The sequence below is a fragment of the Lissotriton vulgaris genome, chromosome 6 (genome assembly GCF_964263255.1).
Source record: "Lissotriton vulgaris chromosome 6, aLisVul1.2, whole genome shotgun sequence".
Taxonomy (NCBI): domain Eukaryota; kingdom Metazoa; phylum Chordata; class Amphibia; order Caudata; family Salamandridae; genus Lissotriton; species Lissotriton vulgaris.
Genome location: NC_141694.1, coordinates 706,042,751 through 706,057,104, shown reverse-complemented (window position 1 = coordinate 706,057,104; position 14,354 = coordinate 706,042,751). Strand labels below are relative to the sequence as shown.

The window sequence follows — 14,354 nt, the reverse complement described above, 5'->3', positions numbered from 1 at the left end:
ACGGGCCATCTCACTTAAAGGCCCCATGCTATGGAACTCTCTGCCCCCACAGCTGAGACACACCCCTAATCTTCTCTCCTTTAGAAAGAAGTTAAAAACATACCTTTTCACACAAGATTAATGACTTCTCCTGTTATATTGCAGTCTCATGTCCCTGGTTGTTCCTAATACCCTTCCAGAAGCTACGCGCGGAGATACCCCTTCGGGGCTGAGTCAGGCGCGATACAAATATATAAATAAATAAATAAATAAAGTGCTGATAAATTGGTTAGAAATTATTCTTAATTTAACTTATTTTAGTTTAAGGCTTACAGTCTTGCAGCTGAAAGTGTTAATTCTTTTCAGTTATTAGGTGCACTTTTCCAGTGTGCTTTTGAAACTGCACGTCGGATCAAGATTAATAAATTCATTAAATGGCGAACTTCTTGTATTATTAAATGGTTTGAATGTATAATTGTTTGTATGTGTTTTTTAAGCTAACAATATAATTTCCCGAGGGCACTGCTTGCTCTGGATGAGGTTGTATGACAAAACATTTTGGACAAAAATATTGCGAAACATAAATATTGCGAAAACTATATCAGGAACCAAACACTTGTATTTACATACTTTGTATGTCAACTAGAAAAATGTTTAGTCAAGAATATCTTGGACTAGAATATCATCAGAAAACAGGTTAAGTATATTGATGTTACTATACTTATTTAATTAAACTTAGATACTAAGGTTTAAAATAATAATTCGATTAAAAGTGAATAAATGTAATATTTAAAAAATTTAACAGTACAAACTTAAAACAATTAAACTATATACTTAACAAAATAAAACAATATTTAAACAAGTAATAAAAATGTATTGCTTTGAAATTATTAGTTATAACAATATAAATTTAACAAGCATACACAATAAAAACTTATAGTAAATTTCAAAAATAATAAAAAACAAAAACATATGAACTAAAAAATGACATATCATTTAATTTGTTAAAAAAATGGAAAATACATATTATAACAATGGAAAAAAATAAACATTTCCACTCCTAACCAAGTAACAGTAGGGAAATTGTTGGATTTGCAGGGTTAAGATTGACTATTCCCACTCCAAGCTTAGCAACAGCAGGGAGAGTGTTAAGCGTTGGAGGGGTCAGATTTACTATTCCCACTCCAATTTGAACAACAGTAAGAAAAATGTTGGACTTTGGAGGGGTCAGTTTTACCATTCTCTCTCCATTTCAAATTCATGATTGGATTTTATAGAAAATGTATTATAAATGGTAATATTAAAGTGATGTGTAAAACAAATAATCAGATCAAAATAGAATACACATAACAGATATAAAAGGAAGCGTATCGGGGAAGAATAACAGAACTATCCGAGTCCTGGTGCAAACCTTCGTAAAGTACACAACAATACTCTCCAGATGAAGTAAAAAGTCTGAAAATCAGTACACAGCAAATTAGACTCAATTAGCAAACAATTTATCCAGAAAAGTTGCTATACCATGGTGATATACTATATAACAGACCATCATCTCAGATAAGAATAGGGCAGAGTAAGGAAAAGAATATCTTGAAGTGAGTAAGAGTGGACACTGTTTTTAAGTACCTAGTATGAACAGGTTACCAGTTCTAAGGTATATTCTAGTGGTTCCATCAACTGATAGTGATGTTGTGTATATGAGATAGGAGCACCTCAAGGAGGGATTAGCTCTGGAAAAATTATTGTCCAATGTTTTCCACATTGGTTTATGTTGTAGTCTCTGGTGGGATCGTCGGAGAGCGATGTTGTCTGTCTCTCATCTGTGAATTATCCAGTTTAACCTTGCATTGAATGAAGTGGCGGAGATGTCTTTCCAATTACTGATCACAGACTTGCAGGCCCTGTTAAAAGAATGTCCAGTAATAGTTTTATCATTAGTCAAGCCCACCCGTGGATCTAGAAATCCATTAATGAGAGAAATTAATTCTCTTTTGAGTTGAAAGCCAAACAGTGTTGAGATAAAAGTAAATACCTTATCCCTGAATGGAGACAAAGAGCAGTAGAAATACAATAGATGTGGTAGAGCACCAGTTTCCTCATTGCAGTTCCAGCATGTCAGATTATCTTTAGAAGACAATTAGTGTAATTGTGATGGTGTCCAGTCTGTTCTGTGTAATATTCTGTGTACTAGCCAATATTTAGTTTGGGATAAGATAGGTGTGATTTTGTAAGCAATCATTGAGAATTCTGTGCATGCAAAGACAAAGGCGAAATGTCATGTTCTGTCTTCTGAGGGAGCTTGGTGTTTACTTCTCTTTCTGAGACTTCAAAGTGAAAGGATTCATGTGACAATCTTGCTGGATACTGAGGATAGGAAGTGTTTTTTTCTAGCACACAATACCATTTGTATAAACTGTACAAGTATTTCAGAATATATCAGAATTTGGAAAATAAATGTTTTGTTAATGCTGAAGTGTTTTGGAAACAAATACTTTAATATGATCAAAACAAATCAATACACTAGATGATGCCATTTCCACACATTATTGTTTGTGTGCTGTATAGTTGTATTAGTAAAACTGTATGTCTGTGCAGATATAATCGTCATTTCAATTGAAAATGTGTTGTCTGTAATGCACACCATGCATACTCCACTCTATGCCACTCCACTCATCTCTGCACCACTGTACTTTACACAACTCCACACCACTGCACTGTGAACCACTGCATTCTACTCCACTGTGCACCACTTCACTCTATGCCACTGCACTCTATGTCACTTCACTCTATGCCAAATCACTCTACCCAACTCTACTCTTCATCACTGCACTCTTCGTCACTGCATTCTACTCCACTCCAGTCTAGGCCACTCACTCTACTCTGCGAAAATCCACTCTATGCTACCCCAATCCACGCTGCAAGACTGCACTCTACGCCACAGTACTCAATGCAAATACACTCTATGCCAATGCAGTCTACTCTTTATCACTCGACACTTCACCCCTGCACTCTCTGCCAATCCACAGTGCGCCACTTTAATCTATTCTGCACCACTGCACTCTATGCCACTGCAGTCTACACCACATTACTCTACGGCATTATACTCTACGTCAATGCCACTCTACCTTGCGCCACTCCACTGTACGACATTTCATTCTACACTGAAACTATCGACTCTACGCCACTGCACTTTATGCCACTGCACTCTACACCAGTCCACTCCACGCCACTCCATTATTTACCTTCAACACCGTCTCCCACCGCACACTAGTCGCCAGACTACACAACGCAGGCATACAGGAGTAGCCTTGGACTGGATACGATCCTTCCTCACCAGAAGAAGCCAAAGGATCAGACTCCCACCCTTCCTCTCCGACCCCACGGAAATCTCCTGCTGAGTCCCACCGGGTTCATCACTGAGCCCCACCCTCTTCAACATCTATATGGCCCCCTCGTAGCCATCGTCCGACAACATGGCCTCAACATCGTATCCTACGCCGATGTCACCCAGCTCATACTCTCCCTCACCAAAGACCCCAACATGGGATGCAAGACATCACAGTCTGGATGACCAACAGCTGCTGAAGCTCAACACGAGAAGACGGAAGTTCTTGTCCTCGGTACCACCCCTTCTGCATGGGACAGCACCTGGTGGCCAACTGCCCTCGGAAGCCCATTTAACCCCTCAGACCACGCCAAGAACCTCGGCATCGTACCTGACTCATCACTCACCATGAACCAACAGGTCAACTCCGTCACCTCCAGCTGCTTCAACACCCTCCGCATCCTCCGCAAGACCTTCAAGTGGGTCCCCCCTGAGTCAAGAAAGAAAGTCACTCATGCACTCGTCACCAGCAGACTGGACTATGGAAACGCACGCAATGCCGGCATCAACAAGTCCCTACTCCGCAAACTCTAGACAATACAGAACACTTCCGTCAGACTCGTCCTCAGCATTCCCCGACACAAACACATCAGCCAACACCTACGAAGTCTCCACTGGCTCCCCATGGAGAAAACAGTCACTTTCAAAATCCTCACTCACGCCTACAAATGCCTACACAACAACGGACCCAAATACCTCAACGACAGAATCAACTTCCACATACCCAAAAGAAACCTCCGATCTTCCAACCTCGCTCTCGCCGAAACCCCGCGCATCCACAGAAACAGAGCAGGCAGAAGATCCTTCTCTCATATTGCAGCCAAGACCTGGGTCGAGCTACCGGCAGACATCAGACGCACCCCCTCCCTGAACACCCCCAGGAAGACCCTCAAGACCTGGCTCTTCGGCTGAACAGCTCTGCGGACCCCCCCCTCAGCTCCTTGAGACCCTCAGGGGTGAGTAGCACGCTTACAATTCCCTGATTGATTGATTGCACTCTACACCACTTTATTCTAAATCACTGCACTCTGTGCCACTGCACTCTATACACCTGCAACTGCACTCTACCTAACTGCACTCTAAGCCGCTGCACTCTACTTTGCACCACTGTACTCTATGCCACTGCTCTCTAAGCCACTCTACTGTAAGCCACTGTACTCTACACCAATGCACTCTATGCCACTCTAAAGTGCTGCATTCTATGGCACTCTACTGTAAAACACTGAACACTCTTCCTCTGAACTCTACGGCCCTCTACTCTGCACTACTGCACTCTACACCACTCTCCTCTGCATCACTGCACTGTATGCCACTGCACTCTGCAGCACTCCACTCTACGTTACTGCACTCATTTATGCCACTGCACTCTATGCCACTCTACTCTAATCTGCACCACTGCACCCTACACCATTATACTCTAAGCTAGTACACTCTATGCCACTCAACTCTGCACCACTGCACTCTGCACCACTGCACTCTTCACCGCTGCACTCTACTCTGCACCACTCTAATCTATGCTACTGTATTGTACACCACTGAATTCTATGCCACTGCAGTCCACGCCACTGCACTCTACTCCACTATACTCTGCAATACTCTATGCCTAGGCACTCGACACCAGTCCACTCCACACCAGTCCACCTCACTCTACTCTACACCATTCCATGCCACTGTTTTCCCACTCTATGCCACTGCACTCTGCAGTACTCCACGCCACTGCACCCTATGCCATGGCACTCTACGGCACTACACTCTACTCTGCACAACTCTACACCAGTCTACTCTGCATCATTCTACACCACTACACTTGATGCCACTCTAATCTACTCTGCAGCATTGCATTCTGTACCACTGTAGTCTATGCCACTCTGCACCTACTCTACTCTGCACTACTCTATGCTGCACTTCTGCACTATACGCCACTGCACTCTACCATGCAACACTCTAATCTGTGCCACTGCATTCTACGATGCTACATTGTATGCTGCTGAATTCTAGGCCTCTGCACTCTACGCCACTGCATTCTACACCACTAAACTCTGCAGCACTGCACGCCAATGCATTCTAATCTACACCACTCCACTGTACGACACTCTAGGCAACTCCACTCTAATGCCACGCCAATACACAACACTCCATGCCACTCCACTCTACAACACTCTACTTCATTCTTTGCCATTCCAATGTACATCACCCCGTGTCACTCTGCTCTATGCCTCTAACTTTTAGCTGTGCTAAACAGTAGCCACATTGGTGTAGTACATGGCTAAAACATATAGACAAAGCCAATAGCTTAAGCATAAGCAAGACCTATTGGCTTTGCCAAGCTTGTTGTGTGTCCAACAGCTGAATCGTTATTTAATGAAGGCAATGGCAATCAATTAATAATGTGAAACCTTCATATCCAGTACCTCAACATTTAACTGGACCAAATAATAACGTCAAGCTTCCAATATTACCAATAATTATGCAAATGATGAATGGTGACATTGATTATCTGTTAATCCGCCTCATGTATATGCATTGTGAATATCTAGAAAACCTGTATGGGTTTTACTTTACAAATGATGGGCGAACCCACCTCTAAAATTAACAGGTAGCATGTGGGATTTTGAAAGTCATCTTTGAAAGGTCTACATATAACTATGAGCTGATATCACATAAAATATGATGAATGGGAGTTTTTAGGTCAAAGAGTTGTCCCCATGTTTTCTCAATGAACACAAACATTCCATGAACTCACCACTTCTGTTCCCTTCATGATAGGCTCCATTCCGTGTCGGGCTGTTTGTCTGACGCCGCAGTACGGTAGATGTTGGTACCCCTGCAGACAGCTGACCAGAGCGATGGTTGCACGCGGAAGATCCGCCCCCAAGTCGCCCGTCTCCAGAGTTCTGTCGCCCTGGGTACACAGAGCCCATGTAATTGAACGCAGAATCCGAAGGTTCTACATTGTAGCGCTTTGTGTTCACAGAGTCAGCCAAGTAATCATCTGGCATACCCGTCCCTGTTGTGTAGAAAAAGCAACGCAAAAACGTATAAAGCACACCTCTAATTATTTAACTAATTAGGCTGTGTAACAATGTACTTGACAGTTGTTTTAACTTTGAAGCATTCTCCTTTTTCGTTCAATGGCAAAGTGAAGCTTGTCTTATGTCCCATAGGGTTACCTGAATGTCACTTTCAAAAAAATAGATGTTTATTTACTTGAATTATTCCCCCCCATACATCATATCACATGTTCTAAATTTGTTCAACCACTGTTTGACCTCCCTCACATACTGTGAGAGCGTACATGGTGGGAATAGTAAACAGGCAGTAGCAAAGCTGATAGGTTTCGCCTATGCAAGAGCTAGTGACTTTGCCAATGTGTTTTAGCCATGTTGTACACCAGCATGGCTGCTGTTCAGCATGGCTAAAGGTTTGTGGCAAAGAGTAGAGTAGTGTGGAGTGGAGTGTCAGTTAGTGGAGTGGCGAAGAGAGGAGTAGAGTGTTGTGGAGCATAGTGTCATAGAGTGGAGTGGAGTGTCATAGAGTGGAGTAGATTGAAGTGGAGTAGAGTAGAGTAGCATAGAGTGGTATGTCATAGTGGAGGGGTGTAGAGTAGAATAGAGTATCATAGAGCATAGAATGTCATAGAGTGGAGTGGCATAGAGGGGTGTTCACTGGAGTGGTGTGTTGTGGAGTGGAGAACAGTGAAATGAAGTAGAGCGAAGTGGCATAGCGTGGAGTAAAGCTGCATAGAGGTAGTTGTCTAAAGTGAAGTAGAGTGTTGTAGAGTGGAGTTGCATAAAGTGGAGTAGGGTGTCAGAGTAGAATGGTGCAGAGTGGAGTGGCATAGAGGGGAGTACAGTGGAGTGGTGCAGAGTGGAGTTATGGAATAGGGTGGACTAGTGTGTCATAGAGTAGAGTGGAGTAGAGTAGAGTGGTGTAGAGTTGAGTAAAGTTGCATAGAGGGAGTTGTGTAGAGTAAAGTTCAGTGTTGTAGAGTGGAGTGGCATAGAGTGGAGTAAAGTGTCATACAGTACAATGTTGTAGAGTGAAGTGATCTAGAGTGGAGTGGTGCAGCTGAGAGTGGCGTAACGTGGTGTTGAGGAGAATGGAGTGGCATAAAGTGGAGTGGAGTGGTGTGACAGAGTGGAGTGGCGTTAAAGGATGTAGAGTAGAGTAAAGCGTTGAGGAGTAGAGGGGCATACTGTAGATGGGCGCAGAGTGGAGTACAGTGGAATGGCATGGAGTGGAGTTCAAGGGAGTAGTGTAGCTTGGAGTAGAGTAATGTAGAGTGGAGTGGCCTAGAGGAGCTTAAGGTGTTGTGGAGTGTCTTAAAGTGTTGTGGCATAGAGCAGAGCATTGCAGAGAGGAGTGTTGTAGAGGGGAAAGGTGTAGAGTGGAGTAGAGTGTTGTAGAGTGGAGTGGCATAGAGTGGTGTACAGTGGAGTGGTGGAGAGTGGAGTAGTGGAGTAGAGTGGAGTAGATTGTACCATTGTCGAGTGGAGTGGACAGTCATAGAGTGGAGTCGCGTAGAGTGGAGTCTTATAGAGTAGAGAGGAGGAACGTTGAGTAGAGGAAATTAGTATGGAGTGGCATAGGGGGAATTGCGTATAGTGGAGTAGAGTGCTGTAGAGTGGAGTGGCACAGAGTGAAGTACAGTGGAGTGAGATAGAGTTGCGTAGTGGAGTACAGTGCCATAGAGCGGAGTAGCATAGAGTAGTGTAGAGTGTTGTAGCGTGGAGTAAAGTTTCGCAGAGTGGAGTGTTGAGACTGGTGTGTCATAGAGTGGAGTGTTTTAGAGTGGAGTGTTATAGAGTGGAGTGGTGTAAAGTGGAGTAGGGTAGAGTGGAGTGGCATAGAGTGACATACAGTGGAGTGGCATAGAGTGGCATACAGTGGAGGGGTGTAGAGTGGAGTAGTGTCGTAGAGTGCAGTGACACATAGTGGAAAAGTGTGTTGTAGAGAGGAACGGAGTGTCTTAGAGTGAAGTTCCTTGGAGTAGGGAGTCACAGGGTAGAGTGTCATACAGTGTCATAGAGTGGAGTAGAGTAGAGTGGCGAAGAGTGGCGTAGAGTGGAGTAAAGTGGTGTAGAGTGGCATAGAGAGAACTGCATACAGTGGAGTAAAGTGATTTAGAGTTGGGTAGAGTGTTGTCAAGTATAGTGTCATATAGCAGAGGGTCATGGAGTGGAGGGTCACAGAGTGGAGGGGCATAGAGTTGAGGGGCGTAGAGTGGAGTAAAGTGTCCTACAGTACAGTGGAGTGGCTTAGGCTGGAGTAAAGTTTTGTAGAGAGGAGAGGCATTGAGTGGTGTAGAGTGGAGTGGCGTATTGTAGAGTAGAGTGGAGTGCTGTAGAGTGTCATAAAGTGTTGTCAAATATAGTGTCATATAGTTGAGGGTCGTAGAGTCAAGGGTCACAGAGTGGTGGGGAGTAGAGTGAAGGGGTGCAGAGTGGCATGAAGTGGAGTGTCGTAAAGTGGACTGGAGGGTCGTAGAGTGAAGGGTCATAGAGTGAAGGGACGTCGAGTGGAGGGGCGTATAGTGGAGGGGCATAGAGTGGAGTAAAGTGTCCTAAAGTACAGTGGAGTGGCATAGAGTGGGTGGTATGGAATACAGGGGAGTGGCATAGAGTGGAGTGGCATAGAGTGGAGTAAAGTTCCATAGAGTGGAGCAGCATTGAGTGATGTAGAGTTGAGTGCTATAGTGTGGAGTAGAGTGGAGTGCTGTAGGGTGTAATGGAGTGCTGTGCAATGGCGTAGAGTTGTAGAGTGGGATGGAGTGCTGTAAAGAGGCATGGAGTGAAGTGGCACAGAGTGGAGTAGAGTAGCCTAGAGTGAAGTGGCATTGAGTCTCAAAGAGTGGAGGGGCATAGAGAGGCGTACAGTGGAGAGGTGTAGAGTAGTATCGTAGAGTGCAGTGACACATAGTGTAAAAGGGAGTTGTAGAGTGGAGTGGTGTAGAGTGGAGTGGGGTATGGTGGAAGGGCACAGAGTGGCTGGGTGTAGAGCAGAGTGTCAGAGTGGAGTGGCATAGAGTGTCGTAGGGTGGAGTGGCACAGAATAGCGTACAGTGGAGTGGTATAGAGTGGAGTAGTGAAGTAGAGTGTTGTTGAGTGGAGTAAAGTGTCATAGAGTGGAGTACCATGTAGTGCAGTGGAGTGAAGTAGAGTGGAGTAGTGTAGTGTATAGTGGAGTAAAGTGTCATAGAGTAGAGTGGCATAGTGTGGAGTGGCCTAGATTTGAGTAAAGTGGTGTGTTGTAGAGTGGAGTGGCGTAGACCAGCTTCGAGTGTTGTAGAGAGGACTGTCGGAAAGTGAAAGGAGATAGAATGAAGTGTTGTAGAGTGGAGTGTGTAGAGTGTGGTGGAGTGTCGTAGGATGGAGTGCCCTAAAGTGGAGTGTCGTAGAGTGGAGTGAAGTGACAGAGTGGAGTGGAGTCGAATGGCATAGAGTGGGGTGTTGCGTCTTGGAGCAGAGTGCTCTAGAGTGGAGTGGCTTAGAGTGGAGTTTCGTAGGGTGGAGTGGGATAGAGTAGAATAGCATGGAGTGTTGTAGAGAAGAGTGTCAAAGAGTGCAGTGTTGTAAAGTGGAGTGTCGTATAGTGGAGTAGAGTTTCATAGAATGGACTGACGTAAAGTTGAGTATGCATGGTGTGGAAGTGCACTGCAATTACAGACAACACATTTTCAATGGAAATTAACATCACATTTGCACTTACTGTTTTACTGATAAAACTATGTAGCCCACAAATGACAATGTGGCATCACCTAGTGCATTCCTTTGTTTTGATCATATTCACATATTTGTTTCCACCACACTTCAGAATTACAAAACAATGAGCTTCATTTGCGCTTTCCTAATTTTTATATATTCTAAAATATTTGAACAGTTCTTTTACAGACATTTGAATTGTATTGAGTGCTAGAAAAAAGCCCTTCCTTTCCCACCCGAGTATACAGCAAGATTGTCTCATAAATCCTCTTCCTTTGAAGTCAGGGAAAGAAAAGTAAACAGCAGCTCCTTTGGAAGCCAGAGCCTAACATTTGACCTCTGTATTTGAATGCCCAGTAAATATGACAGGATAAGAACAAATGTAAATGCCTGTTTACAGAAAGCAAGCACTTGAGTGATGGCAAACAGGCTATGCTCCACTGGAGGAACAAAGATATGCTGGAAAGCCTAAAACAAATACAGCCAGCAAATAGGAAAAAAGCAAATGTGAGTCACAACCTACAAACCCAATTGTAAGCAATGGACGAAATGCATTCCCAGTAAAGCTTTCAGAATGTCCCCAAAAAGTTTTTTTCACAAACAGACAGCTGTGCTGACTGGTAGGCTTCAACAGAAAAGGTACATGTCACGTGGCAGTTCAGACATTGAAGATAAGATGAGGGCTGCCTGTGTTCCAGAGCTTTGGCAAATGTCACAGACAGAAATATACACATACGTCAGAAACGATAACCTGGACCGGTCTCCGGGTCTGAAAAAAGCTTCAAGCTCAACAGATACGAATAAATTGGTGAATGTTGTTAAACTACATCCGAAAACTGACAGACATAGCAGTGGAGGAAATAGAGGGTAAGTGCCACCTTTCAGACTTACTGCCTCCAGGGATGTAAACCCACACATGAGTATTAACACATATGAATAACAATAATTGGAGTTAAGCAGGGCTGAGATTTTGATAAACATTATCACTGAAGTATAAGGCCACTTTTCAAATACTGAATGAAGATTGCAATGATAAATTTATTAGTAGGACCACTGGAATTATGTGGCAAAGAATGAGTAAAATGTGGCAGAGTTTACTTAATTATGTGGCAAGAAAGGGTAAATTAGGCAGCATAATGTGGTACCCTTTCTGGCAGCAATATTTCACTATTTTATTATTTTAATACACTTTAATACTTGTATAAATGTTTAATCTTATCGCCACCATGTAAATACTTCAAATAGGAGCTGATATGCGACCAGTTAGAATTTTCAGAGAGTCTGCCACTGCCTGCCACATGTGTGGTGCTTTTTTGGTAATTTTGGATTCGTTTGAGCTAGAAATAATTGTTGGGTAAAAATAATCACATTTCTACAGCAGAGCTGAACTATGTGGTGAGTGTGGTAAATCCATAATCATGCACAATGTTCAACAGCCAGAGAGGCACATATTTCCAGTGGCCTTGATTGCAGGACCATTGATTGATTGATTGCAATCAGCATTACTGGAAAGTCCCAAATGACATTTCTGGGACAGGATGTGGCTTAATGGCCACAGCTGCCGACTGTGGAACTGGGGAATCAGGTTCAAGTCTCAGCATCCTGTGATTCTGAGCAAATCACTCAATCTCCTCATGCCTAAAAAAAGATGTGTCCTTGTGTAATGTAACTGGTCATCATGTAAAGTGCTCCACATGCATCAACCTATTTAGGAAGTGCAAACAGTGCCAATCGGTAAATTCGGCCGTTTGCGATTCCTAAATAGGTTTTTGGGATGCATCAAACATTTTTGGAAAAATCGCTATTTTTAGCGAATTCCAAAAATGCGATTGCTTTTAAGGAATCGCAAATTTGGGATTCCTTAAAAGCAATGCATGATTACTTTTAAAATTGCGAATTCGCGTTTAGGGGGTGCAAATTACCACAAGGGTGAACCTCGTGGTAATTTGCGAAAATGTATTAAAATGCTCAAAATTGCATTTTAAAACACTGTCATGTTACAGACACACATGTCCTTAGGACATGTGTGTCTGAAACATGCACTTCAAAATACATTTCAGGGGTGCAGAGGGGGGTCCTTTGGACCCCCCCGCACCCATGGAATGCATTAACATTTTGCGAATCACTAATTGAAATTCGCAAAATGTCAATGCCTTCCCATTGGAATCAATGGGAATTGCGAAATCGCAAATTAGAATTCGCATAATATTTGCGATTCGGTAAAAATTGCGATTTTTACCGAATCGCAAATATTATGCGATTTAAATCATGCATCCCATTTTGCGATTCCTTATTTGCAATTCCCTAAAAATCGCAAATAAGTAATCGCAAAACCGGACTTTGATGCATGTGGCGTGCGTTAATACCTTTGAGTCGAGTTCAAGCTTTGTAAATCTGCCAAAAAATTTAATAATTCTCACTAGTGTCTCTTCTCCTTTTCCGCCTCGGTATCGAATCCTGAGCCCAGAAATGCATGAGTTGAGCTTGTGAGCGGACTAGAGTGCCCACAAAACGGAACCTTACACCATAAAGAATGTCTATACACCTCGCAAAATGTAGATTGTCTGCAATTGTCAAACAAATGTCACATCAGTTGTCCAAGGTCCAATACCTCTGTCAAGACATTCTGTTGATGTTTATCTCCATTGACAGGTAATACATATTACCCAAAGGTGGGATGTCAAGATAACTCTGGTGATTAATGTAGCTGCTGGGTCGATATTGGTGTTTTGTCTAGTGGCAGTTTTGACTGAACTAAGGTAGCCAGAGGGTTAATATTCCTACTGCAAAGGAAGTGTATAATGCAGATCAGAGAGACCCTTTTGTTACTGTACAGTTCATAAGTTACAACCATAATCTAACACAGTGAGCTATGAAGTGTCATCAAAGAGCTGCATGCAAACTACACGGTACAGGATAGAAAGTTGTTTTTTTCCGTCTTTAACTATTTTAATTTTGCTAAAAAAGTTTTGTTTGGGCAGAAATCATTCATATTTGTAAAGCCAACCCTAACCACTGTGTTACGTTCTGAATCCTGGGACTGTGCTTCTCCAGACCAAGCACTCTTAAAAAATGGCTACTAGTATGGATGAGATGAATCCTACACCTTAAAGCCCCCTTTGCCTTCCGTAACGTTTTCTATACACTGATTTACACATGTGTTATTCATTGTCTCTGTATTTGTGTGTGATGGAATGGGCTCCAACACCCTACACTAGTATGAAAAGCGATATAAAACAAATGAAATACATGTGAGAGAAAGTCTATGGGGAGATGAGGGGCACTGTTGAAGGGTGATAGTGAGGGAATCATTGAAGAGCCCCCAACAAAGATTATTGAATCCTGGTGCACTTTAAGGTCATCATTTACTATGCTTTAAAACCTAATACAATTGAATATATAATGACAAATGTGTTGTAGAATGCACCATTTTTTCCCAAACTTTCTTGGTGGGAGAACCACCCATTGTAGTGATCAGGCTCGGTCGCTGCACTCGCTATGCACCTTATGGAGGGCTTATCTGACAAAATTTGCCGAGGCTGCTTTGGGTTCCCAGTCTGACTCTGGAATGAGGTATTTGAGGGGGGGGGGGAAGCACATGAGGGAGAGATCTAGAAAACACATGCACTCTCATGCAGTGCTCAGTAAAAAATATGTAGCTCCTTTAGTGTGAGCAGTGGAAGGATATAAGTCAGCCAATCAAAAGGATCATAAGGGGGAGAGGCACAAGGAAAGGAAGATAAGCCATTAAAATAAGAAGCTGCAAATAAGGGTGAAAATAAAGCCAACCAATGGTAAGGAAAAAATAGGCTGTAAGCCCACTGTAAGTTCACAATAGACCTTTCACAACCAGACAGCTTTCCCTGTCTGGAAGGCGAGATCTTAAAAACAGTTTTACTAGAGGGAATATGTTGTCTAGAACTGGCCCATTGCACATTTATAACTGATATTTTGTAAGTATGGTTTGCTCTAAGGGGTTTCTTCTGATATGCCCTAGGAATTAATTGCAAGATGAAGTTATGTGGTGACTGAAAAGATTTACAAGAGCTTAGGAATTCTGATTATCTGTTGTGTTAGAAATTTTGGAGGGAAATATTGGTCTATAAAATAATCACCAATCTTGATTCGAAATAAAAATACTAAAAGAGTTCAAGAGTAAAAACAGAATACAAAGAAAGTAATCTATTGAAAGTATCTGCTCTCCCTGAAAATGTTCTACCGCATCTGAGATAAAGCCCTTCATGTTATCCTTTAACATATTTTTATACTTTTCTCAGATTTTCATTTTG

At 42.7% G+C, this 14,354-nt stretch overlaps 1 protein-coding gene across 2 annotated transcripts in view; it reads right to left on the bottom strand.

The window, feature by feature from the left end:
• SCML4 (Scm polycomb group protein like 4) overlaps nt 1–14,354 on the bottom strand; it is a 488,412-nt gene that overhangs the window by 40,521 nt on the left and 433,537 nt on the right. The window contains exon 7 of one of the 2 annotated variants that reach the window (XM_086926686.1): nt 6,108–6,371. The exons of the other annotated variant lie outside the window; for it this stretch is intronic. Coding sequence (XP_086782812.1) covers nt 6,108–6,371 — 264 coding nt within the window. The remainder of the gene's footprint in view (nt 1–6,107; nt 6,372–14,354) is intronic. 2 annotated transcript variants of the gene reach the window in all.